The sequence below is a fragment of the Sinocyclocheilus rhinocerous genome, unplaced genomic scaffold, assembly GCF_001515625.1.
Source record: "Sinocyclocheilus rhinocerous isolate Xijiao unplaced genomic scaffold, SAMN03320098_v1.1 scaffold1149, whole genome shotgun sequence".
Taxonomy (NCBI): domain Eukaryota; kingdom Metazoa; phylum Chordata; class Actinopteri; order Cypriniformes; family Cyprinidae; genus Sinocyclocheilus; species Sinocyclocheilus rhinocerous.
In genome coordinates this window covers 1,292,067-1,317,373 of record NW_015664180.1, presented here as the reverse complement: position 1 = coordinate 1,317,373, position 25,307 = coordinate 1,292,067, and the positions used below count along the sequence as shown (strand labels likewise).

At 38.3% G+C, this 25,307-nt stretch overlaps 1 protein-coding gene across 1 annotated transcript in view; it reads left to right on the top strand.

The window, feature by feature from the left end:
- The first annotated feature begins 11,981 nt into the window (after nucleotides 1-11,981).
- LOC107729670 (transducin-like enhancer protein 4) overlaps nucleotides 11,982-25,307 on the top strand; it is a 53,728-nt gene continuing 40,402 nt past the window's right edge. Inside the window, exons 1-2 of the mRNA XM_016540319.1 lie at nucleotides 11,982-12,614; nucleotides 24,957-25,054. Of these exons, the coding sequence (XP_016395805.1) occupies nucleotides 12,591-12,614; nucleotides 24,957-25,054 (122 nt within the window). The 5' untranslated portion in view covers nucleotides 11,982-12,590. The remainder of the gene's footprint in view (nucleotides 12,615-24,956; nucleotides 25,055-25,307) is intronic.

Sequence of the window (25,307 nt, the reverse complement as noted above, 5' to 3'; positions counted from 1 at the left end):
TTATGTCATTTAGGAGCTTTACTGCACCTTTTCCTAAATAGATTGGACTACTTTTATCATACTTTTACATCCTTTTATGGTCTTTACTGCTCCTTGTCCTGAATAGATGGATAGTTAGTTGGGCTGCTTTTATTATACATTTATATCCTTTTAGGAGCTTGACTGCCTCCTTGTGCTGGATGGATATATATATTAGTTAGTTGGCTAGTTTATTGGTTGGATGACTTTATGTTCATTTAGGATATTGATTGTCAAACCTCTTCCAGAGTTTGCCAATCGCTACTGTTTGCATTCAGTGTAAACATTGTGTTCACAGCACTGTGTTCCACAGAAGAAAGTAAGTTAAAAAAAGATTTGCAAAGGCATGAGGACATGATGTGAGAATTTTCATTTGAGGTTGAACTCTTACCTAAATCCTAGATCAGTTAGTAGTAGAAACTTCAGTTAGTGAGCTTTCTCTCCTCAGTCACTATCTCTGTCTTGGATGTGTTGATGGAGGAGAATCTGTTATTCCTGGAGAGCGCTTTCATCAGAAATTCTCATTCTTTATTCATTCGTTTACCGCCTCCTCCATCCATCAGGCGTCTGAAGTAGGAAAACACCTCAGGCTACCAGCACAAAACTGCCCTTCTGCCCTTCTCCCTCAGCCGTCCACTGTCAATCTATCCATCCTTTCCTCTCCTGATTTGTCAGTCTTTCCCATATTGTTCTTTCCATCTGCCTCTGCTTCAACTTTTCAACTCTCTCTCACCTCTCCTCTCTGTTCCTGTTCTTACACCTTTTCTGTCACTTTCTCTGAATTGCAATTTAAAAGCCATTCTCAATTCTGGATGGCACACCACCATGGTACACACCATCCCCTGCAACCGCACTAGGTATTTAAGTGACAATTATGTGATAAATTAACTTTTACAATGTAAAAATGTATGGCTCCTGTAGGGTGTAATGATGGTGGGAGGGGCTTACATGGCTGAATGAGTCCCTAGTGGATGCCTCAACCCTGCCTCTCCGTCCAAACGGTTTCCCATGAGGTTGTACTTTTGGCTACCGCCAAACAGCAGTGGCTGGGTGAATGGCATGTGGTCATTGTGTGGTCTGTTTACGCTGCTGGAGCGGTTGTGTCACAGTGTGAAGACACAGTGCTTGGCCAAGTAGAAGGATTCTGCTCGTGTGGTTTAGACAGTTTTGTACACTTTACATAAAGCTATATAGACACCATGTACCACAGGGGGAAAACTGAATCATGCTAACCACCCTTGATGTCGTGTAGGTCAGTACTGAATATTATAAATCTTTGAAAAAAATATTCTGCTCAAACAATTGTGTGGTGTGACCAATGTGCATAAACATCCAGGAAAAATCATAAAACAAGAAATTGTATCACTGTTTCTTAAAGGCATAGGCTACCTCCTAACAAAAATTAATCTTGTCCTAGATAGATAGTTAGTTGGCTAGTGAATTGGACTACTTTTAGGATACTTTTGTTATTTTATGAGCTTTACTGCACCTTAGATGTTAGTTAGTTGATAGTTAACTACTTTTGTGATACTTTTATGTCATTTAGGAGCTTTACTGCACCTTTTCCTAAATAGATTGTGTGCAGAACAAAAGCGAATTTAATTATTTGCACGATTAGATTGCATACAAAGTCAATGCAAAGACGTGATTGCCGCGAATGCGCGATATACATCTCAATCGCGTCTTCCGCACAAAAGAAAAATTTCAGCTCCAGCGGAAAATTTGCATGACCCGTTGTCACGCATGGCAATCAGTGAAGAGCTTATTGACACGTCCAGTTTGACATGTCCGGTTTTATCAGAAAATGGAGGAGAGCATTACGCAATTTGCGAGAGTGACACGAAAACATCCCGCGAATAATCTATAGCGATAAAGTGATGCAAATATTCGCTTGGCGTTTGGTCTGCACACACCATGAAATATTTATAACAAAACCTAAGTTGAATCTCAAGACTTTCTAATGATGTGTAGTTTGTCAAGATTGATATCAAGGCAAATTGTTTCAGAGTCATATTTTGATTAAAAATTAAGTTGAATTTTTTTTACATGCATTAATTAATTACTTACAATAAGACCAGTAATGTGTATTAAAGGTGAAGAAGAAAATGCATGCATTTCAGCTTAATGAAAGCAAATCTAGTCCTTTTTGATTTCATGTTGACTTTAATACAAAGCCATACTGTTTATTTGTGTACTTTAAATCCCAGCAACGGTAATTATATACAGTCACGGTTACATTTATGAATCCCAGGGGAAATTACTTGGAAAATAAAATATTTCCTCTGAAACTGTGTCTAGTATTTTTGCAGCCTGACTTGAAGTTTCTATTCCTTCATATTTCAGAATAGCAGTCAGTCAAAAGCAGTGCCCGAGGTTATTTTTTTCCCGTTTGATATTTCTTTACCTGACACTCAGGTATGAGCGAGCGTGAGAGTGTATAAGCGACACACGCGATCAACAGTGCAGCTTGTGAATGTTTGCAACAGACGTCTCAAACTGTCCGAATATCAAATGTGCTTTATAATCCTACACTCAAAGTTTCTCTACATACAATATTTAGTGTGGATATCAGTCAGAGCTGGAACAGAAGGCCCTCAAGGGCCCAGCGGAGAACAGGTCACTGGCATGAAAGGGTATTTAAGTCACAAAAATGGCGTGATTGGGGGTGGGGGTGACGGCAGATAAAAAGAGGCTTGAAAAAATACTTGACTGATGATAAACCAGCGAGAAAGAGAAAGGCAAACAATAAACAATAAACAATATCTTCACTACATTGGTAGTCTTTTCAAATTTGTTGCACTACTAGAGAAGCCTATATTTAATTGCCATGCAGTTTGCTGTTAATATTAATGTGCTAATTTCCTAATTAGTTAAAACTTTGCATCGCACTTACTCATCACTAACTGGAAGTCACTTGGTTACTCCGTAATAAGCAGAAATCCCAAACGTGGCCACCACGTCGTCTTTTCAAGTGTTAGTCGATTGAATTGCCACACTAAGGAAACATTATGATCTGAAATTTCATTTTACAGCTGCACAGTGGTATAGTACATTCAAGCTTTAGTTTCCTCACAATGTGCGTTAAATGGCTGATGTCGAACGCTCTTGAAATTTTGATTTGCCTCTTTAATGCAAGGCTCCCACCAGATGGAGTTATTTAGCTGGATTGTGATCTGTAATAGCCCATTGCACATACTCACAAGCTGTTTTTATGTAATCCATCACTGTTTTAAACAATAAAGGTTGGAATCAAACCAAAAGAAAAGTAAATCACTTGAAAAAGGAAAAAATGATGAAGGTCGATAAGGTAGGAGAAAAAGCGAATGCCAAAAAAAAACATGAATTACTCTTTATATATGGTGTGTTTTTGCGGGATACATCAGAGAAGGGTTAATGCTGTCTGTAACAGGCGGCATTCCCAGATGGAAGACTTTTAGCTGATGAACTTAATTGGCATGACATGGGCCGGGCACCATGCCAACTGGCCAGACCCCTCTGCAGCTGCGCATAGAGAGAGAACTTCCATCTCATTTATTTCCAAGATCCTTTCCTTGTCCAATTATGCTTTCAAAAACAACAACAACAAACACTACATTACTGCAAAACCTCTTGAAAGGAATAAATACTTTTGCTGAAAGTAAAATTTGGTCATCATTTACTCACCCTCATGTTGTTTCAAACCCGTATGACAATGTGTTCGCATGGTTCTCTTGGTCCGGGCCAAAAAAGAAAATGATACATTTAGTCCTGGTTTGCTTAGCATTCACATTTTAGTTTTTAAACACCAAATCTAAAGATACAAAGCAATAGGTATAAGGATAAGGTCATAAGCTTTTATGAGGTATATTTTGTGAAGAACTTAGCGAACATCCAAAACAATGTTGTTTGCTGGGTTAAATGCGCTCTGTGGTAGTTTAGCTGAGAACTCACAAAGAGCTTATAAAATGTGTAAAGGAGTCAAAACAGTGCCAGGAATTCCTCCGTTGCACACTGAAATCTGCTGTAAGGAGATGGCGGTTCCAACGTCTATACCGAACTGTAATGGGCAACATGGCTCTTATGTTTTTGGTTCGTTTAGATGGCTTTGTCCATGTTGCGTTCATACTTCAGCTGAACTGCATTAGAGTTTGTTTAGAAATAAGATGACACCACACCTTTTCAGGTCTTGTTTTGTGCGCACAGTTGAGATGTCACACTTGTTCAAATAAACCACATTGACTTAGCAATTGCACCAGAGTTTGTTTTAATCAAACTAAACTTGGCAAGTGTGAACATACCCTCACTGTCTTTCATGGAACGCAAAAGAAGATATTTTGCAGAATGTTAAGTTTTCTCTTTTCCATATATGAAAACAAATGAAGACTATCTGTCATGCCCCAATATGTCTTAAATTACAAGTTTTCCAAAGTAATATGATAAATACAATAGATTATTCACCCTATCTATTTTCTAAATGCATATTATAGTTCTTATTGTGAAAAATGTACTCTGCTTAAAGACATAGTTCACCCAAAAATGAAAACTCTGTCAATTATTACTCACTTTCATGCTGTTCCAAACTCATAAGATCATCTCTGGAACACAAATTAAGATATTTTGATGAATTCCTAGAGCTTTCTGACCCTGCACAAACAGCAACACAACTACCACGTTCAAGGCCCAGAAAGATAAGAACATCGTTAAAATATGCATTGTGGTGCTCTCGCAAACACACGTTGAAGACTTACATGGAAGAGAAGAAATTGTGGAACAAAGTCGTTATTTTTGTTTTTTTGCACACAAAAAGTATTTTCATAGGTTCATAAAATTTCGGGTGAACAATCCCTTTAAACCCTGTTCCTGTTCAAGCTTGCATTTTTCTGTCTCCACTTTTCATTGCAACACCCACATCTCAAAATCCAATCAACAGCCGATGAATAGAACCAAGTCCTGCCCTACAATTTTTCCTTTCGATAACCTGTTTCACTCGCATATACATCACAATATCAAAGAAAAGATCTGTCTCTACTTCCGTTTCATCATGACTTTAAAGGTGCCATGTGTAAATTTTTTGACTGTACTAAAGCATAAAAATACCATAATATGTTTGCAGATAGTTAGGAAACATGTTACGTTCACATACTTGTTTCTCCAAAAAACAATGCTACAGCCAGTTATTCTACTTTGAAATGTGTTTCCATGTCGGAATGTCTGTTTTTGTTTTGATCAGTGTGATTCCGCATGATTGCCAATTTACCCAATAGTATTGCAACACGCCGGGTTGCCAGTTGGTGGAAAACACAGTGTACTGCAACATGGAAGCCAGCAAATGAACTGGGTCAGAGATCTCAGATTCTACCCAACCTAAAAAGCTTCTGCATCCATCTAAATGCCGTATGACCAGAGGCATATTAAAACACAGATAAATCTCATCAGCGTACAGTGTAGGACTTGTCTGTTGTCAGTTGCGCTTGTTCCTGTTGCATGTCCTCAATCTGGCAACCGGCGTGAACGTCGACAGCTCTCAAAACAATTCTCTCCAATATTTTTGAATTTGGACTGCAGTACCCATTATTCTTCAAATATACCCAAATATATATTCTTCTTATACCCAAAATCTTCACACTCGATAACAAAAAAACACTCTTAGCTCTGAAAGTTCATTCACGTTTGCGTACTTTCAAATATGGCACCTCAAATATGCAAAAATGTCAATGATGCGATAAGAACCAACAACAATTTGACATTATTTACTTCAAAACTGACCATGTTTTAACTGAATCAAGTATAAAGGAATAACTGTGGCCTCTCTGTAGTTGAAACATAAAAATGCAACTTACATGCTGAGTTGTTTTTATAAAATGAGTAGCCGTACCTTGATTTTGTTATACTTATATGGACATGACATAAACCTAAAATTCCACCCAATCTACAGAAATCCAATCAGGTCGATTTACAAAAATATTCATCCACATTGTAGGCTTACCACAGTGATTTTTAAATGATTTGTTTTTACCCTCCCTGAAATTTCATAGATCTCCTTTAATGTTTATAGCCTTTATAAATATATCTGTAAAAATATAACACATTTTTCACTTTCTTACAATTCCAGGCTGGATCTCAGAGGGGATCATGGGAAGGTAAAACATGCCCTAAATAAAAGTCTGGAGCTGCTTCTCGCCGCATTGACCCACTAATGGAAAAAATTAGGGTTATGAATTCTGAGGCCATGAGGGCTAGACACATCTGCTACAATTTTAGGATGTAACTGATTATGTTCAAATCCTGGAGGAGAGCGAATTTTGGCGCAAAGCGACTGAGACTGCAAGCCTTAGTTAAAACGACCTTTTGTTTTACTACGGCGCGTTGGGGTACGTCCTGTACATGCTGTTATTGCAGACCAAATTTCGAATCTGGATTGTTTGTGGTTGTGTCCGCAACTTGTGTGTGTTGCCGTTGTTTGCTGCATGCTGTGTCGTGTCCTCAGACTGAAACATGTGGCTATGATAAATCGCATAAATCCTCTTCTCTGCCTGTTAATTCACTTCCCCTATGAGTTTAAGCCGAGCTGTTTTTTAGGCCATTTAAACCACAAAATTCCCTCTGGATTCTCAAAACACGATATCTGGAATTTTTCAGTGTTTACTCGCACTGTCTGGCCCTCAGGCGGAGCGCGTACACTTTCTCTCTTCATCTTTCTTTCCGCTCTCTCATTCTGTTGATTATTTCACGAACCTTGTTTTCCTTCATGAGCTCTTTCCATTCTCTCTCACACACACACACACACACACACACACACACACACTACATCTGGTCACAAGAACCTCTGCCTGTGCATTTTACACTTACATAATGCACCAGAGCAAGCCAAAAAGAAAGAGAGATGAGAAATTGGAAAGAGATTGAGTGTCTCTTGACACTTTCATTCAGCAACAGTGTGTTTGGTCACGTAAAATTAAAATGGACCCTATTTACTAAATAGGAATAAATGTTCCTAGTCATACTGAGCATGTTATTGTAAAGAATAAATGTTTTCTTTCTTCAAAATTTAATAACTTTCTCTGCCTTTAAACAACTTTCACCTAGGCCACACAGGCCATTGGTTTATATTAATTAGCCAGATACTGTATGATAGATTTTGCCTAATGTTGTAAGTACTGTAAATACACTAAGATTTTTTCATTTGATAAACTCCCACCCTTTTTTCCCCTCATTATATATTCTTTTTTTACTCATGTATACATCATATTAAGGAGCTACTGTAAATGGGTTGTGAATGTCATTTTATGTTGATTTTAATACACATTAATACACACTGATGTCCGTTCACTATCATTTGCGGTCTCCAACATGATAGAATATGCAAATATGTCTCCCAATGTCAAAATCTCCTACTCAGATCCATCACACTTTAGGACAGCAAAAGATCAGTCATAATTTATGCCGCCCGTCCTCTACTTCCTGTAACAGCAAGGTTATGCAGCAGCAAGTGGAGATCACTACATGTAGGGCATTTTAGTTCTCCTGGGAAGTTTGTATTTACAAATTGGGAAGTCGTAATTATGATATCAGATGCATTCAAATCACTTCTGTCAGGACGACTATCGTTAAAGATGACTGACAATTAGCATACAGTTTGGATTGGCGGTATGGTTCTGTTTTGGGCATAACCCCCCTGGGGTAAACAGAACAGAACCAACATAAATGTTTTGTAGATATCGTTAATGTTAAATCAATTAATGTAAACATTTTAGAAATTAGTCTGATTCAAAGGGGAATCAGAAGGCGAATCCTGACTGAACAAGAGGAGGAGCTGGGGATGGAGGAGGGTAATTAGCTATTGAGCAACGTGAAAGCTGGTGATAATAATTGTGAATTTATCCCACAGACTTTTCTTCTCAGAATACTGAGTTTACAACTCATAATTATGACTTGTTATAGGTAGAGTGATATGTATAACAAAGAGTGTGAAACATAAAGCAAAGCAGCATTTTTGGATAAAGATCTGTAGTTCGTGACACACTTACAGGCGGATGACTGAGGAAAGTCTGTGTCGTGTTTGATAGTGCGAGACGCTACTCCGATTCGAGCTGCCACAACAGGTGAAGCCTGAAGTTAATTACTGGAGAGATGGGAGGCCCCACCACGCTGATGCGCTCGCTAGCAATCGGAGCTTAGTTCAGTTAAAGAATAGACCACATCTATCAGAGCAATCGATACTCACTGACAAAGGTAGTCTGTCTTTTCTTTCATTGTGTGCACGCGTGTGCTCGGTAGGCTAACGTACACTTGTCTGCACACACCTCACTGTAAAAATGCTAGTCATTTAATAATATAAAAATGGCTTTGTGTGTGTATTGTTAATATTATATTAGTGCTGTCAAATGATTAATCGCATCCAAAAATAAAAGTTTTTGTTTACATAGTATATGTGTGTGTACTGTGTATATTTATTATGTATATATAAACAAACACACATGCATGTATATATTTAAGAAAAATGTTAAATTTATATATTAAATATATTTATATATAATATAAATTATATGAATATAAATATATACATGTAAATATTTTCCAAATATATGCTGTATGTGTGTGTATTTATATATACAGTACATGCACATATATTATGTAAACAGAAACTTTTATTTTGGATGCAATTCATCGCAATGAATCGTTTGACAGCACTATATTATATACATTTTTATAATAAATATTATAATTTATTTATAGATATAAGATATTTTGAAGAATGTAGGTAACCAAATGGTTGATGGTACCCATTGAGTTCCATAGTATTTTTCCATACTGTGGAAGTCAATAGCTACCGTCAACTGTTTGGACACCCACATTCTTCAAAATATCTTCTTTTGTGTTCAACATAAGAAATAAATTCATACAGGATTAAAACAACTTGAGGGTGAGTAAATGATAACTACATTTTTATTTTTGGGTGAACTATCCATTTCAATATTTTAATATTATTATATTTAATATATAATATGAAAATAAAAGTAAAAACAAATATTGTTTGGGGGGAAATATAGATGAACTAGCATAAAATCGGAAAATCTATCCTATATTATGTTCAACAAGGCAACATCACATGCACTCCTACGATTTAAAATATTTTTAAATAGATATATGTAATTTAACAATAAGATAATTTAAAATTAATTACTAAATGTTGTTTTTAATTATTTTAAATAATCATGATTAGCACTGCAGGTAGGTTGGTGTATTATGATTATTAATTATAGACCTATATACCGTTATGAGCTGTGAAGTATGCAGTCACCAACATGCCCCCAAAAATAGCTTTGTGGTACCATAGTAAAGATGAGATTGTAATAACTCCCTTTGTGTTCCATTAAAGAAAAAGTCATACAGGTTTGGAACAGCATGGCAGAACAATGATGATAGAATTTTCATCTGTTTAATAAGCAAGCTGCTCATTAATTTACAAGGTTATCATAGGACCACTATGACTCACCAAATAAAGAGAGTGTTTATTTGTTATTTCGCTTAATTGTTCAAGGCAGTCAATACTAGGTGCTACACGTTGCTCGTTTTTCATTAGCAGACATAGGTGATCGTTTATGCGGCGTGATTGGCAGCTGGAGGCGGGAGCGGCGGGGGTGCGGAATAATTGGAACTTCAATGCCCACAATCCCTATAGACTGCACCCCGCCCTCCTCACAGACCGCAGCCAATCAGCGGCCGCAAACGCCACGATTGGTCCGTTGCAGCCTCTGATGTCAAGGGCCAACGTGGGACTTGGACGGTTTGATTGGTTGGAACAGATAAGTCGCCATAGCCAATCGGAGGAGAGCTAGAGAGTGCCCGACAGCCGCCAAGTTTTAAGGTGGTCTGGAGAAAGGTGAGGGGTCCGATTTATCTCGTGTAATTTGCTCTTTTCATATTTAAATAACGTCTTGTATATATAAAACACGCATAAATAAGTAGAGTTAAATAAAATTAAACAGGTCCGGTGATATTTCTGTCCTTATTTACGTTGTTTTTCCGCTTATATTTAGGTAAACATAACACGCTTCAGGACACTAAACTTTGTTAAGTGGCCTCATCATCTTTTATAAGCTTTTAGAAGTTTCTACTAAAACGATTCATAAAATGTGTCTTGTGTACAATGCACAATTTTTTTTATTAGGAGAATTAGTGACATGCAAGGAACTTAATCACGTTATTTGGGAACGAATCTCCATTGGTGCTGATTCGGGTCAAATGTGAATGTGAATCTAATGCTGAACTTGATTAATTGCTGTAAATGGTGTTCGTACTGGTACATTTATGAATTTATACCATGATATGTTTATTGATAGATAGATAGATAGATAGATAGATAGATAATGTGTCAAAATGTCAGAATAACTGTGCACTGGATATTCATGTATAACAATAGCTGCGTTTACACTTACGCAACTATTGTTATACATGAATATCCAGTTCGTCTTCCCCTGTTTTTGCTATGATCTTTTGTCAGATCTTGTGTCGAACCTGTTGACCCCTTACCTGGACACCATTATGCAGAAGCCCAACCAGTTCAGGGCAGATTATTGTCTCTTCGGTCATTTCCATGATGTCTGTTTGTACTCAGCCAGCTTCATCACGTATCAGTAAGAGGTTGAAGGAAGAGAGTCGTGTGAATAATTACCTGTCTAATCCACGCAATTAGATAACGGCGATTAGGGCAATCCCTGACCAGAGAGGTGTTGCAGACAGAGGGATGAGGAGAACAAGAGAATGATGAAGAGATGAGGACGAAACTGGTAGTGATGACTGGGTTATTAAAATGACTGAAATTTGCTGATGTGTTTTTCAGACACACAAACAAGAGACGTGAACATGCTCTGGATAAATCAAGGTTGTAAGTGTTGCAGTCACAACTAAATTTGCCAGTTTATTTCTCAAAGGGCAGATAAATGCTTGTCTGTCAGAGGCGAACGTGCAAATATGGGGTTGGACACACATGGTGCTTTCACGGAATTGCTGGCAAATTGAATCATTCCTCATCTCTCTCGCTCTCTCTCTCTTTTCTACATCCCTTATTTTCTGATTTGTTTCTCCCCTGAGGCAAATTTAATTGCTCAGAGGTTGCTCTTTCAAAGCTCAGGAGACTTATTTGTGATTTCAGTTATGCTTCATTGAAGTATGAATTTTGTCTCCGCTATTTCTTCCAGAATTCCTTAGGAAAAGTAAATTGAGACAAATGAGACAACTGTTGACATACAGTAAGTAAAGTAAATAATAAGCAAGTATTTAAGTAAATGATTCTTTAAATATAAAGAATTTGCAACTAAATGTATAATTTATAATATTCTATTTTTGAGTATGTATAGATATACTGTATGTGTGTGCAATATATATAGAGGGGATATATACTTCTAATTTTATATAATTTAAACAGTATAATTAGTAATATAATTTTATATAAAAACATATAGGTATATGTGTGTAATATATGTGTATTGTAATATAATATAGCAATACAGTTTACATATGTCCTATTTTGTATCGTTTTAAACTATAATGTTTTAATGTATAATCAAGATTATATTCTCTAAAATAAATATGGCTCAGATAATTAAGTCTTTGAAAAATATGATGAGAATTATTTGAGTGTATATTAAAAGATCTGAGCACAGTTTGAGACATTTGTTGAGATCTGATCTAGAAACGACACACCAGAGATTACTGTGGTAAGAGGGGTGTTTTTATTTCAGTCAAAAATATAAGCAAATGTCTCAGTTTGCCCTCTGAGAAAGATATCTAATTCATGTTTATTTTCCCTATAGGTCTGTATGGTGATATGAATCTATCGGCCATTCAATGCAACGACAACAAGAAATCATGCATCATTGGTTGTACGCATGTATTGGTGTCTATTTCTGTCTCTATCCCTCCGTCTATCTATCCTCTATCTATCTCGCCCGGTCCACCTTAAGTGCAGCTTGAGCAGGCTGTCGTGTTTGTGTTGAAGCCAACAGGCACAATATATTACAGTCCAGGGCTCGCTGCTGAAAAGCCTGCTGGATCTTCCAGTGACCTGCTGTTCTTTCCTGCTTTCCTGTGTGTTTTTTTCTTCCTCTCTAGATTTAGATTAAAAACAAAGCCCGTTCCTCCTTCTCCTTGCCTTTTTAGACCTCAGCAAAGAAGCCCTGTAGTTTTGAGGTACTGTTACAAGGTTGGAAGACTCGAATGGAGATACGTGTTTGTTTTTGTAGCTTGTTGGGGACATTTGCAGAAGGACAAGACCGGGGACAGCTGGACGTGATTCTTTGGAAGTCCCTGCTCCTCCTGCTCTCCTGATCTGTCGGACTGAGAGCCGGACAGTAACGGAGCGGGACGTCAGGGAATTCTGGGGGGAAATCAAGTCCAAGTGTGAGTACGGGGATCTGTTTTTGGAAGACCCCCTCGTCGGATGCACTGACAGCCTTCTGCGGCTCGGAAAGAACAGAGCCGGGTTCCCGAGCTCGGTCCGGGGCTCTGTCCCCTGGTTTAGGGGGGACGCAGGAGTACGGAGGGTTAGCGCGTTGGCCGTCAAACCGATAGCCGGCATCCCTCCGGTGACCATGTACCCGCAGGGTAGACACCCGGTAAGTGCTACTCTCTCTCGTTCTCCCACATCCTCGACAAATGGGACAGATGAAGCGATTGGGTGTAAGAGAGACGTCTCTTCAGACTTTCAGTTGCACGTACGCATATTCATCTTCACCCAGGTGTCCTCAAGAGCCAGTTGATAGAAAGTTGTGTGGGAGGAAACAAACACAATGTGTGTCTGTATTAGTTTGTGTAATAAACCTTTCTCAACGCCCCCTCTAATAGATGGCAGTGCGTTTGGGCAAATCTAGAGTGGTTTAGATGTGTATATATATGTGGGTGGGGTTGGTTAGGGCTCACTGTGGGAAGTTTATTTGTTATCTGTGACCCGTCTTTGGTTTATTGATGTTTCTAGAATCTGAAGAATCTACTGTACATCGCAGCCTGTTTTTAAGTGTGGCTCGGTGTACAAGCCTAAACTTGTTATATACGACAACGCAAGGCATCAGATGTGTTCATGAATGAATGAAAGGTCCCTTGAGACTGATTTAACGTGCATGTAGTGCACTTGCCCCACAGACTTCTATTGTAAGGGTGAATTTCACAAAAACTGTCAAGAATGAGACATATTTCACCTTAAAATCGGAAGAAAAAAAATAGGGATATAGATTTGGCATAAAGTACTTTTTAGGACAGTTTTTGCATTTTTCCATGATATACATTTTTTTCTCCTCATGGTTTTCATGTGATTTTTTCATTCATCTTTAGATTAAAATTTAGAAAGTGCATTTAACCTTCTCCCCCACCTTTTTAGACCTCAGCAAAGAGGCCATTGGATGTCTTTATTAAGGAAAGAAAGGTTCTTTAAGAGGTTTTATGAGATTCACCCTTACGATCATGAAATGTCCAGAATGTGTCATATTTCCCCATAAAATCGAGTTAAAAAAAAAAGAAAATAGGTTTTGCATAAGGAAAATTTTAGGACCATTTTTGCATTTGAATCAGCTGATTTTATTATTATTATTAATATTAGTTATTTATTTATTAATTAATTTTAGAAACTAAAATACAAGCATAGACTTTGGCAATATTTTGCATAAAAAAGATTATATATACATATTTTCTTTCAATATGGTGGTGAATTATGACATTTCTTTAGTAAAGATTCACCCGTAAGTGCATAACTGTCAATACATTTTTAAAAATGTAACACAAATTCTTATACAGATCTTTTTTTTCGTATTCCTGTAACATTCTTTAAACAAATATACAATCATGTCCTGAGCTTCCCAGTCAGAGTGATCAAATGTAATTTATAACGATACAATGAACAAACTCCAAAGGACTAGTGAAATCTGCAGCCAGGTTTTATTTTTACCCTCATGGCCTGTGAAACATGACCTGCACTAGTAAAAAGGTGTGAGAAAGGTCTCTGTGTGTAACCAAGCATAAACATTGCCTTTTTTGCTCACACCTTTTCTTGTTCTGTAACTTTTAACCCCTTAACTGTCATCCCCATTTTTGAAAATTCACGAGAAAGTGCACTGTCCAAACTTAAAATATTATAATTCATGAACGCTTTTGAATACAGACCTAAGGTTGGTCTCTTTTTAAAGAAGACAATTAGCAGATTATTATAGAAGTGAAATCATTTAATAAACTGAAAGTATTAAAAAGTTATAGAAGTTTAAATTTACTGTAAAGAAAATGTATTGTACTATTTTTATTTTATTTTTATATAAAATAAATATATTTAAAAAAAAAAGTTAAACAAGCAAAATTGCTATAAAATTAAAGCCACATGTCTCCATAAGTTGTGTTCCAAATTTGAAGTTGATATAAAAAAAATTGAGGTTCATATGCAATTTTGTTTAGGCGTTATACCAAAAACAGCCACCGGGTGCCACCCAAACTCCATTGAATGTTTTTATGCATTTCTGTCACAAATCTATCAATTTCTCTCTCAATATTACATCTATATCAAAATAGACTAAATGTATTTTGTCAAGATTATAAAAAAATTTGATTCTAAAAGACTGCAATACATTTTGTAATATGACACCCCCTGCTAAGGGGGAGGAGACCGCTAAAAGATTTTGAAATACCATTTCTATGAAAACGAAATGTAAAGAAGTATAAATTGTGAGATTTTTAAGCTTTCAAATGGTATATAACTTATGATGATTACTAAAACATGAGATTGGGAAAAAGGCAACGAAATAAAGACTTTTTGTGACAAAGGTCAGAACTCCTGTTATGATGTAGATTTGTCATAGACTCTTGGTGCACTCTTGTCATAAATTAATCTATTACTGTTCCTACAAAATTTGTAACAAGATATAACAGTAAAATATCTACCTTTCCAATGATATATAGTTTGTCATGATTATATTAGGATTTAATTGTACTATAGTGAAGTAAACTTAGGCGTGTTCTCAGAAAACACAAATCCACAGATGGTCAGAACAGCTTTTTTTATTAGCGGATCTCGTTAACCCAAGCATCACTGTTACTTTTTTTTTTAAGTAATTTTTATGGGCTTTTAATGCAGATAGGAGACAGTAGAGAGACGACAGGAAATTACTGGGAGGAGAGAGGGGTGTGGGATCGGCAAAGGACCTCGAGACGGGAATCGAACTCGGGTCGCCGTCAGTGCAGTTGCACTATATGTCAATACACTGACCACATTTGCTCATACTTAATCTTAAAAATAAAACCTCTTTATGTGCATCTATGGTTCAAAAAAGAACCTTCAACATTCATAGAAAGGTTAGTTATAGTCGAAAAATGTTCTTTAGATTATTCAAATGTTCTTCACACTAAAAAATAAAATGGCTCTTTTAAGAAACGTTTACTGTAAGGTTCTTTGGGGAACCAAAAATGGTTCTTCTATGGCATTACTGCAAAACCCCCCTTTATTTGGAACCTATAAAACACTTAGAATTCCTTAAGCAATCTCATAGCAACTCCCTGGAAACTACCCTAGTATTGCATTTTCTTCAAGCAATGTAAATCTCAATGTCTCAGCATGCTTCAGGCAATGTTTTTCCAGTCAGATTGGCCCATCAGTAGTTTAGTTTGACAATTCAACATCATCCAGTGCAAATCAGAGGTAGCCTGTCGGTGTGAAAAGAGTGTGTCGGAGTCTGCAGTACCTGCCTATCGAAAGGGTTAAGGCCTGATTTGCAAGGTATACTGCATCGGGAGGACTGGTAATTGGTTCCACTGGATTTTTGTGGTTAGTGTTATCTGAAGCAGGGGGATTGGAAGGTGGAATGAGAGAAGGTTTACAGCGCTCCGTGCTTCTGAGCCAAAAACAATAACAATAAAAAAAAGCCGGGCAGGGAAAGCTCATAATCTGCTGCAGCCACACCTTCGGTTTTTGACTGTTACAGGACGCAAACTTCCAAGGTTGATCAAATGCACTTAACACATTGTTTTTAAACGTGAAGATGGAGAGTCTAGATGGTAATGCCAGTGTTCAGTTAACGTTTAAGGGTGAGAAGTCCACAGATGTCATGTGCGAGGTGTGAGAAATGTGAAATCTCTGTTGGACATGACAAGTAGTTTGAGAACCCGATACAAATAAGAGGCTGTAATATGAGTGTGTGAGTGCACGTAGCACATGAGGCATCAGTGTGTTTGCACTATCGCTAATAGTACCTGTGTTTGCACTGTGTGGATTTATGGGTGTTTTGTAGGCAGGTGCTGGTGTGTGTTGTGCCAGGATGTGAATATTTATATGGATACTGAGCTCATGGTCTAATGGTGAAGATGGCATATAGAGAAAATCATGTTCAATATAGCTGTATTTAGAGGTATACATTAAAATATGTCACATTTCAAACGATTTTTGCTTGTGGTGTTGACAGGCAAGTTACTTGAATGCTGGAAATTTGTGTTAAATGTAGTTTAAGGGTTTTTTCATTGCTGCCTAATTTTTATATGATTACTAGGGACGGTAATTGTGAGGAATGTATTCGGATCCCTTATAACCATTAAAAAATATCCATATTCAAAACATAATAATCACTTTAATGTAGCTTGCGCTCACTGTTGTAAAGGAAAGCAGTTCCGGGCTGATGACGTATGAGGTTGGCGCTACGCATGCGCTGCTCAGAAGTGACGCACGCGGAAGCGCAGGGGAGAGAGCAAAACAAAACAACGGTCACTAATTAGAAGTACAAAACGAGGATTTGTAAAGAAGAATGTCAGAGGATTTCGATATAAGCCAAGAGGAAACTGGTTTTCCTTTGCTAAAGTAAGGAAACTTTGCTTCCTTTGCTCCTGTTAACAAACGTTGGTTTTCACGAGACTCACCAGCGCATACGCTGCGCTGACCTCATACGTCATGCTCCCGGAACTGCTTCCCTTTACAACAGTGAGCGCAAACTACATTAAAGTGATTATTACGTTTTGAATATGGATATTTTTCTTACAAAAACGCATCGATTCGCTACAGGGAAGCCTTTGTTCACCCCCCGGAGCCGTGTGAGACACTTTTTTTTTATAGATGGGCACATTTTATTTAACTGCTTTTGGACTGATGCATGCAACACCCACTGAGTGGCATTAAACAGCTTGAAAGATCAAAGACAATTTTTAATATAACTCCGACTGGATTCGTCTGAAAGAAGAAAGTCATATACACCCAGGATGCCTCGAGGGTGAGTAATTTATGGGCTAATTTTCAGTTTTGGGTGACCTAACCCTTTAAGGCAGATGTAAAAGATTAAAAGCTATTATTTAGTTGCAGATCCATTGTGCGCAATCAGAGCAGTGAGTCTGCCTGCTTCCGTTTACAACAGTGAGCGCAAACTACATTAAAGTGATTATTACGTTTTGAATATGGATATTTTTCTTACAAAAACGCATCGATTCGCTACAGAAGGCCTTTGTTCACCCCCTCGGAGCCGTGTGAGACACTTTTTTTTTATAGATGGGCACATTTTATTTAACTGCTTTTGGACTGAAGCATGCAACACCCACTGAGTGGCATTAAACGGCTTGAAAGATCAAAGACAATTTTTAATATAACTCCGACTGGATTCGTCTGAAAGAAGAATACACCTAGGATAACTTGAGGGTGAGTAATTTATGGGCTAATTTTCATTTTTGGGTGAACTAACCCTTTAATCACAGATGATTATAACTGCTTTGATTATTAATTAATGGCAAAGACTTGATTCTCTGTTATTTTTTATACAAAGCATGAATTGTACCATATTCATACATGTTTTTTAGTGTGTTATTGCGTGCATGTGTGTCTGAGAGTGAATGCCAACTTTCTGTTGCACTGATGTGGTGGCCAAGTGTAAATCGTAGCCAAATTTCTGGCCACAAAATTCTTATGCATATGCTCTTTTAATGAGCTGATAGTTTCAGCTGGTGTGCTCTCCTTTGCTCATTGTTACTTACGGCCGTATTGTTTTAATAAATCTTTTTATTCTGGCCACATTTGGATGTTAAACTTGGTTGCAGGTTTCATATCTTCACACTGTTTTATTATCACTCTTCTGTGTTGGTCAGAAACACATGAGGACCTTCTTTCTTTCTTCCTTTAGGCTCAAACTATTGCTGATTTACTCCGTAAAGCATAAAAGCTGTTTTCTCTGCCTGCCAATCCACAGTTCCTAATCCAGTATTGGATGGCGATTGCTTTTGCTCGGCCTCACAAAGCAAGCTACTCCAGGGCCACATTGTCAGTAAGTCGCCAAGATAGTCCAAGCAGCCATCCGACGTCTCCGCATTCAGTGGGGTTTAAGATTGGGTAAAAGCCTCAGAAATTATTGGCAAAAATGGAAGGACTTTCTCTCAGATTATTTAATGAGGGTGTGACACCCAGTTCAAGGTACCTGCTAAACTCAAGCACCTCAAACCGGTTGTATCTTAGGAGTTTGTGGAGACAAGGTCTTGCAGGACTGGGCAGGAAGGAAAGCTGGGTTTTTAGAGAGCGAGATCACACACACTCACACATTCGCCCAGATCCCGCCCCCCCCCCGAGATCACTCTGACACTTCTCTTCCTCCCACTCATTGGTGATCCTTATCTATTCGTGCGCCTTTTTGCACTAAATATTTCACCAGCGGATGATTATTTAATGGATGTCTCTATCCCAGCCTGTCTGCGAGGATGCGAGCGGGAAAACAGCTCCGCAGTCGTCTCGGAAGCTGACGGCGCTCCTCTTTCGACGTCTCTCTCTCTCCTCCTTCAAACCGATTTAAGTCACTGTGTCCAAAATAGCAACTCCAGCAGTGATATATGAGATGATCAGAGTGGGGGATTGGGAGAGATTTCATTTCCCACCATTGTTATGGGATCAGCTCGTCTCTCTCTCCCCCTTTGACCTCCCTCAGAAGATAATCTCCAGTAATTCTAGGCTAGCCTGCTGCAGCTTGTCTAAATTGTGATTGACTAGCCGCTGTCCCACATGGCTTACTGTCTGCCTCGTCCCCCTCCATCCAGATTAACTGGATAAGTTTTGGATTTCAGGATTCCCCCTCCTTCTGTCTGACACACACTGTTGTGTCTAAACAGACGCTCTTACCCAGGTTTCCTCCTTGTTTATTTGCATGTGTGAGTTTTGCACGCATGTTTGTACTGTATGTTGCAGAGCCCTTCGTTTTAATACAGTCCAACAAATATTTTTTTCTGAACTCATCTAAAGCAATAAACAATGCTTTATCTCTTGATTATATGCAGTGCTAATTACTTTTCCTTCTACTTAACATTACAATTAGCCGCCTTTCCATTACTGTTCTAATTGTGCTAATTGAAATTGCGAATTGAAAATACGTCCAATGGAAATATGTGAATTTCGCAAAAACATTATTATACAAAAAAAAAATTACGTTCGCATGAGGTGGTTTTTCAGGCAATTCGAAAAAGGAACATTTCACGAAACTGCAATGGAAACAGTTTTTCCGCATTTACAGGTCACCTGGCGTACATAAGTCACATGATCATACTGGTAAAAAATGTATAGTCTGAATGCACTGTAAGTTGCTTTGGATAAAAGCGTCTGCTAAATGCATAAATGATTATAAATTATGATCATTCTTTAATGTACTATAACCTCCAAGAAACACTTTGTAGGTGGCCGTTCTCAAGTGTAAGGGGCTTTCCTTGCCATTAATGCTCGGATAACCCCTTATTTACACTGCAAACGGCTGCGGCGCATTATGGCTCCGACATGACCACCGGAGCTGATCGCAGCCACTCTAGTCAATGCTTGTGTTTATACCAGCTTGCGCTGTGGCACGTCCCAGAAGTGGCTCTCTGCACTGCATCGCAAAAAAAAAAAAACACGCCTACGTCTCCTTTGATTAAAAATAATGGCTGGTGCAGTGGCTGCAATATACGTAAACCTACCAGCGTCACCTTAATTTATTGCGTAAAATTTTTTTCATCGCATAACATTGATTAATGGAACTGGTTTTGCGCAAATCTGTAATAGAAACCAGGATATTGTTCAAAACCCATCCTGCAACATTTGTGCTGCAGACATGAATGATACCTCAAATTTTGCAGCTTGTTGAAGCTTCTAAACTGCACAGCAACACCCTAGAAGAGCAAGAGCAAGACTGTACAACATTCACATTACATGATTTGACTGATTTTTACGTAGAAAGGGCAACAGCGCACTGCATTAAAAGAAATGATCATTCATGTTTTCATAACCGCTGGCCAAATTCAAAAACGAAACAAATTAAATCATCTTTGAGAGCAAGGGGGCCCCCTGGTGTTTCGGGGGCCCTACGCAGCTTGCGTATTTTGCGTATAGGGAGGATCGGCTCTGCACATAGCAATGCCCATCCACAACACTCTGGCTTCATGGTAGTAGGATTTGCACTGAAAACTGCACATTTCCTTAGAAAATGTAAAAATCTAATGTTAAAGTTTGTGTTAAGTCAATTCAGAGAATTGTTTCTAAACACATAATTGTTAGAAATGCATTGCTGAAACATATTACAAAGACTGTGAACTATGTAGTACTTAATTGTGGAGTTTTTTCTGTAACAGTTTTTTTTTCACCATTATTGTGTTCAGTATTTTTTTCACCATTATTGTGTTCAGTATTTTTTTCACCATTATTGTGTTCAGTATTTTTTTCACCATTATTGTGTTCAGTATTTTTTTCACCATTATTGTGTTCAGTATTTTTTTGCTAAAATTGTGTCTCGATGCAATATAGCTACCGAGCATGGCCCCTCTCCTAACACTATAAAAGAGGTGTGTTCGACTTGAAGCAGCGCTGCGCAGACCGATCAATATGTGTGACATCAGAGTACAGTGAGAGCTTTAGAGCAGACGGCTCCTTATGCTTTTGAACTGCTCTTGCGGTACATTGATGTCATACAACGATTGTTCTGCGCAGCGCTGCTTTATGTCGAACACACCTAATGACTAGAGGGCATTAGCATCAGTGGTTTGCCCGTTTAATCGCGAATTACTGTCATTACCGTTAGTTACAACAGCCAGTGTTGCCAAGTCTGCGGTTTTCCCGTGGAACTGGACTACTTTAACACTGTTGCCGCGGGATGGATGGATGGAATGATGGATGACAGAACGATGGATAGATGGATGGACAGAGTGACAGAAAGACAGAATGATAGAAAGAACAACAGAACAATAGGAAGACAGACAGACAGACAGACAAGAAGATAGATGACAGATAGAATCTAACAAGTTGCTTTAAAAACATCTAATATGTAGGTAAATTGCAGTACCGATTATAGACTTCTGGGGGTCCTATGCAAAGCGTAGGAGGGTCGACGAGTTATGAATGAATGAAACGTCTTTGTCCGTGTTCACTCAATCTCGAATCGCGCTCACGGAAAGTGCTTTAGAAACAGTGTCTCTTCCATGGCTCGGTACGCTTTCAACTCTTTTTTCTTTTTTTTTGTCTCGAGCAAGAGACTGTATGACATTCACATTACATGATTTGACTGATTTTTACGTAGAAAGGGCAACAGCGCACTGCATTAAAAGAAATGATCATTCATGTTTTCATAACCGCTGGCCAAATTCAAAAACGAAACAAATTAAATCATCTTTGAGAGCAAGGGGGCCCCCTGGTGTTTCGGGGGCCCTACGCAGCTTGCGTATTTTGCGTATAGGGAGGATCGGCTCTGCACATAGCAATGCCCATCCACAACACTCTGGCTTCATGGTAGTAGGATTTGCACTGAAAACTGCACATTTCCTTAGAAAATGTAAAAATCTAATGTTAAAGTTTGTGTTAAGTCAATTCAGAGAATTGTTTCTAAACACATAATTGTTAGAAATGCATTGCTGAAACATATTACAAAGACTGTGAACTATGTAGTACTTAATTGTGGAGTTTTTTCTGTAACAGTTTTTTTTTCACCATTATTGTGTTCAGTATTTTTTTCACCATTATTGTGTTCAGTATTTTTTTGCTAAAATTGTGTCTCGATGCAATATAGCTACCGAGCATGGCCCCTCTCCTAACACTATAAAAGAGGTGTGTTCGACTTGAAGCAGCGCTGCGCAGACCGATCAATATGTGTGACATCAGAGTACAGTGAGAGCTTTAGAGCAGACGGCTCCTTATGCTTTTGAACTGCTCTTGCGGTACATTGATGTCATACAACGATTGTTCTGCGCAGCGCTGCTTTATGTCGAACACACCTAATGACTAGAGGGCATTAGCATCAGTGGTTTGCCCGTTTAATCGCGAATTACTGTCATTACCGTTAGTTACAACAGCCAGTGTTGCCAAGTCTGCGGTTTTCCCGTGGAACTGGACTACTTTAACACTGTTGCCGCGGGTTGTTTTTGATGTCCGCGGGTTGAAGCGCCTCCAATAACATGATATTCAGAATGCGAATTTAACTGGAGGAACCCTGCCGAAAAATGCAAAATGCAAATTTTTACCGGGGAACCCCCCTTGAAACACCATTGGGCTAGTTTTGAGTAGCAATAGCCTACCTACAGTTTGCTAGCTAGCTATGCCTTCGTCACGTAAATGCATATATACCTGGTTGCCATAATTTTCAAAACAGCTCGGTCTCCTTGTTTAAATTAAGCTGCTAGAGGGAGCATCCATTCAGATTGTAGAAGTATTTGACCGCTGAGAGAGACGGCAGCTTTCCCACGAGTGGGAGTGGTTTCAGTGCCGCCAGCGGACACACCCCCTGCATTTGAGATTTTGATACCTTATTTTATTTACTTGGTGTTTTTTTTTTTCATTGAAATTTGGCTGGGTGGTTAATAACACATTTTTCTGTGGTGTGACAAACTCAGAAGAACACGCATTTAATATTGCTTTACATGGACTTTAATCATGGAATTGTTCTGTGGCTACACAATATTTTTATGAGATGTTTCCTAGTTGTATAATTTTGTGTTGTTGTGGAAATGTACCATGATCATGTGAGCGCTGGCCCTGTGTGGTGTGTGCTGCTTTCAGGACAGTTACTGTACACACACACACACACACACACGTGTTTGAATGAATGAGGAGGGTCAGTAGGGACATGATGACTGCCCCCCTCTATCCACAAACAAACACGGCAGTGTGTGTACTGAACTCATCCAGTCAGCTGTGCGCCTGCAGCTTAATTACTCGAAAGCTCACCGAGTGTCTGACCTCCACCGTTAGCCTAATTGAAATTTAATTGAATTTCGCTTGTCTAGACTAATTAAGCTCCTACTGAAACCGCCAATCTACAGCCAGTCGCTGGACACCGAGCTTCAGAGGGAAAACTAGAAGCCCGGAGGAGCGCAGGACAAAGGCGGCCATTTTAGGAAGCAGCTGACAGAATGGGAAACGTGTTTAAAAATAGCAAAGGAAAGGACTTGGGTCTTAATGAGGAGGAGAGGTAGATATGAATACAGTTGGATCAGATTAGAGCACGCAGGCTCATAGATGAGCCCATTTGAAATTTGTGGGTATGGTAAAATGCATCAGCAGAAATGAAAGAACCACACTCTTGTTTCAATAATCTCTTTGATTGATTCATTACTATTTTTGATTCACTAAAAAGAACCACTCAGAAGAATCATTCATTCATTCAGGAATCAAACTAAACTCTTTAGCTGTTTCCAAAATTGTTTACTAAGTAGGTATACTACTTTTGAATAAGAATGAAATTTGTAACTGTTAAAAAACTATGTTCTGTGTAGTATGAATGTGTGTAATTTAAGGCAAATTTGGATGTCCTACATCTGACATGTTGTCATTAGCTAGGTTTCCATCCAAATGTGAGGCAAATCTTTTCAAAGTTTGCAAAAATAGAAAAAGAAAAAAAAATCCGAATTAGGTGTTTCCAGCAGGTTGTTCGAGCGGTGGTATTGGTAACTAAATAAAATAAAAATACGGAAAGGCACCATCAGCGGAAACAGCCAATTAGTCACTCGAGTTTAATGTTCGCTACGCCAGAATTTATTCGGCAAATGCATTTCCATTATTTGCATTAACTCTTTTTTCGCAAACCACTAAAGCGAGTGTAAAAACTTCTTTGCAACCGAAAGGATTTTTTTTTTTTAATTCAGCATTTAGATCACTCGTTTTTGATGCAATACTTCAAAATGCACATAAAAACAGGGTGATGGAAACAACAGCTACTGTGATGTGACTCTCTTAGCCATTTGCTTTGGTTTACACTAAATTTGGTTTACCCTAAATTACAGAAATACTGGTTGCACTGTATGGTTGATTCACTAAAAAAAAAACTAGCACAGAAGAGTCATTCTTTCAGGCAATTACAGTACACTGGTCAGACAGTATGTTTTTGATTTGCTATGAAGATCTGGCTCATAAGATTCATTGCTCAACCATCAGACTACAATGGTTGAGCTGTATGATTCATGATCAACTAGTTTCTTATAATTCATTTTTATATATCTTCTAATAATTCATTTTTATCTTCTTATAATATCATCTTATTATTCATTTTTATTATAGTTTGTGGTTTGCCAAGGAAATGTGTGTTCTGTAATTATTAATAAAGTAGAACTTATTGTGCTGGGAATGTATAGAAGTTTTGGAGTGACTACAATTTAATTTTGAATTTCTGGTACAGTTTCCATGAAATGCTCATAGCTGCTTATTTAATTCCTGAGATTGGGAACGCATTTGTGTCTACCTAGAGTTAGGGTTAAATCTTGTGAGAGCGTTTTGCAAAACGAGGGTTACCACGACCCCGTAGAAGTGCTGCTGTTTTTACATTTTCTCTCCTCCCTCACCAAAAATGCATGTGTTTGTAGTGAGGCCAAGGGCAAAGATAATGCAGTGGGAGCACTTTTTCAATTTTATTTCAATGAGTCACTTTTGGTACATTAATTTAAGCAGTCCAATCTTCCAGCACAGACCGATGGCTGTTCACTGATTAATAAGCCATCTCTTTCTCTCTCTCTCTCTCTCTCCTCAGGTGCCTCTGCAGCCTGGACAGTCATTCAAGTTCACGGTGCTGGAGACTCTGGACCGCATTAAAGAGGAGTTCCAGTTCCTTCAGGCTCAGTACCACAGGTCAGATCATATGAGCTGATTTACTCCCAGTATGTGAATGTAACGATTCAGTCCACTGAAGGCGAGTGTAGTGAAGAACCCAAGTGCAGTTTATTTACAGGTGATCCAAACAATAATCAAAGACTTGACATGAACAGACTTTACATGAACAGACTTGACTAGGCATGAACAGATTTGACGAGGCACAAACAGACTAGACTCACCGACAGCGGGTTACAACATCAATACACGACAAGGCACAATGGGAACATGA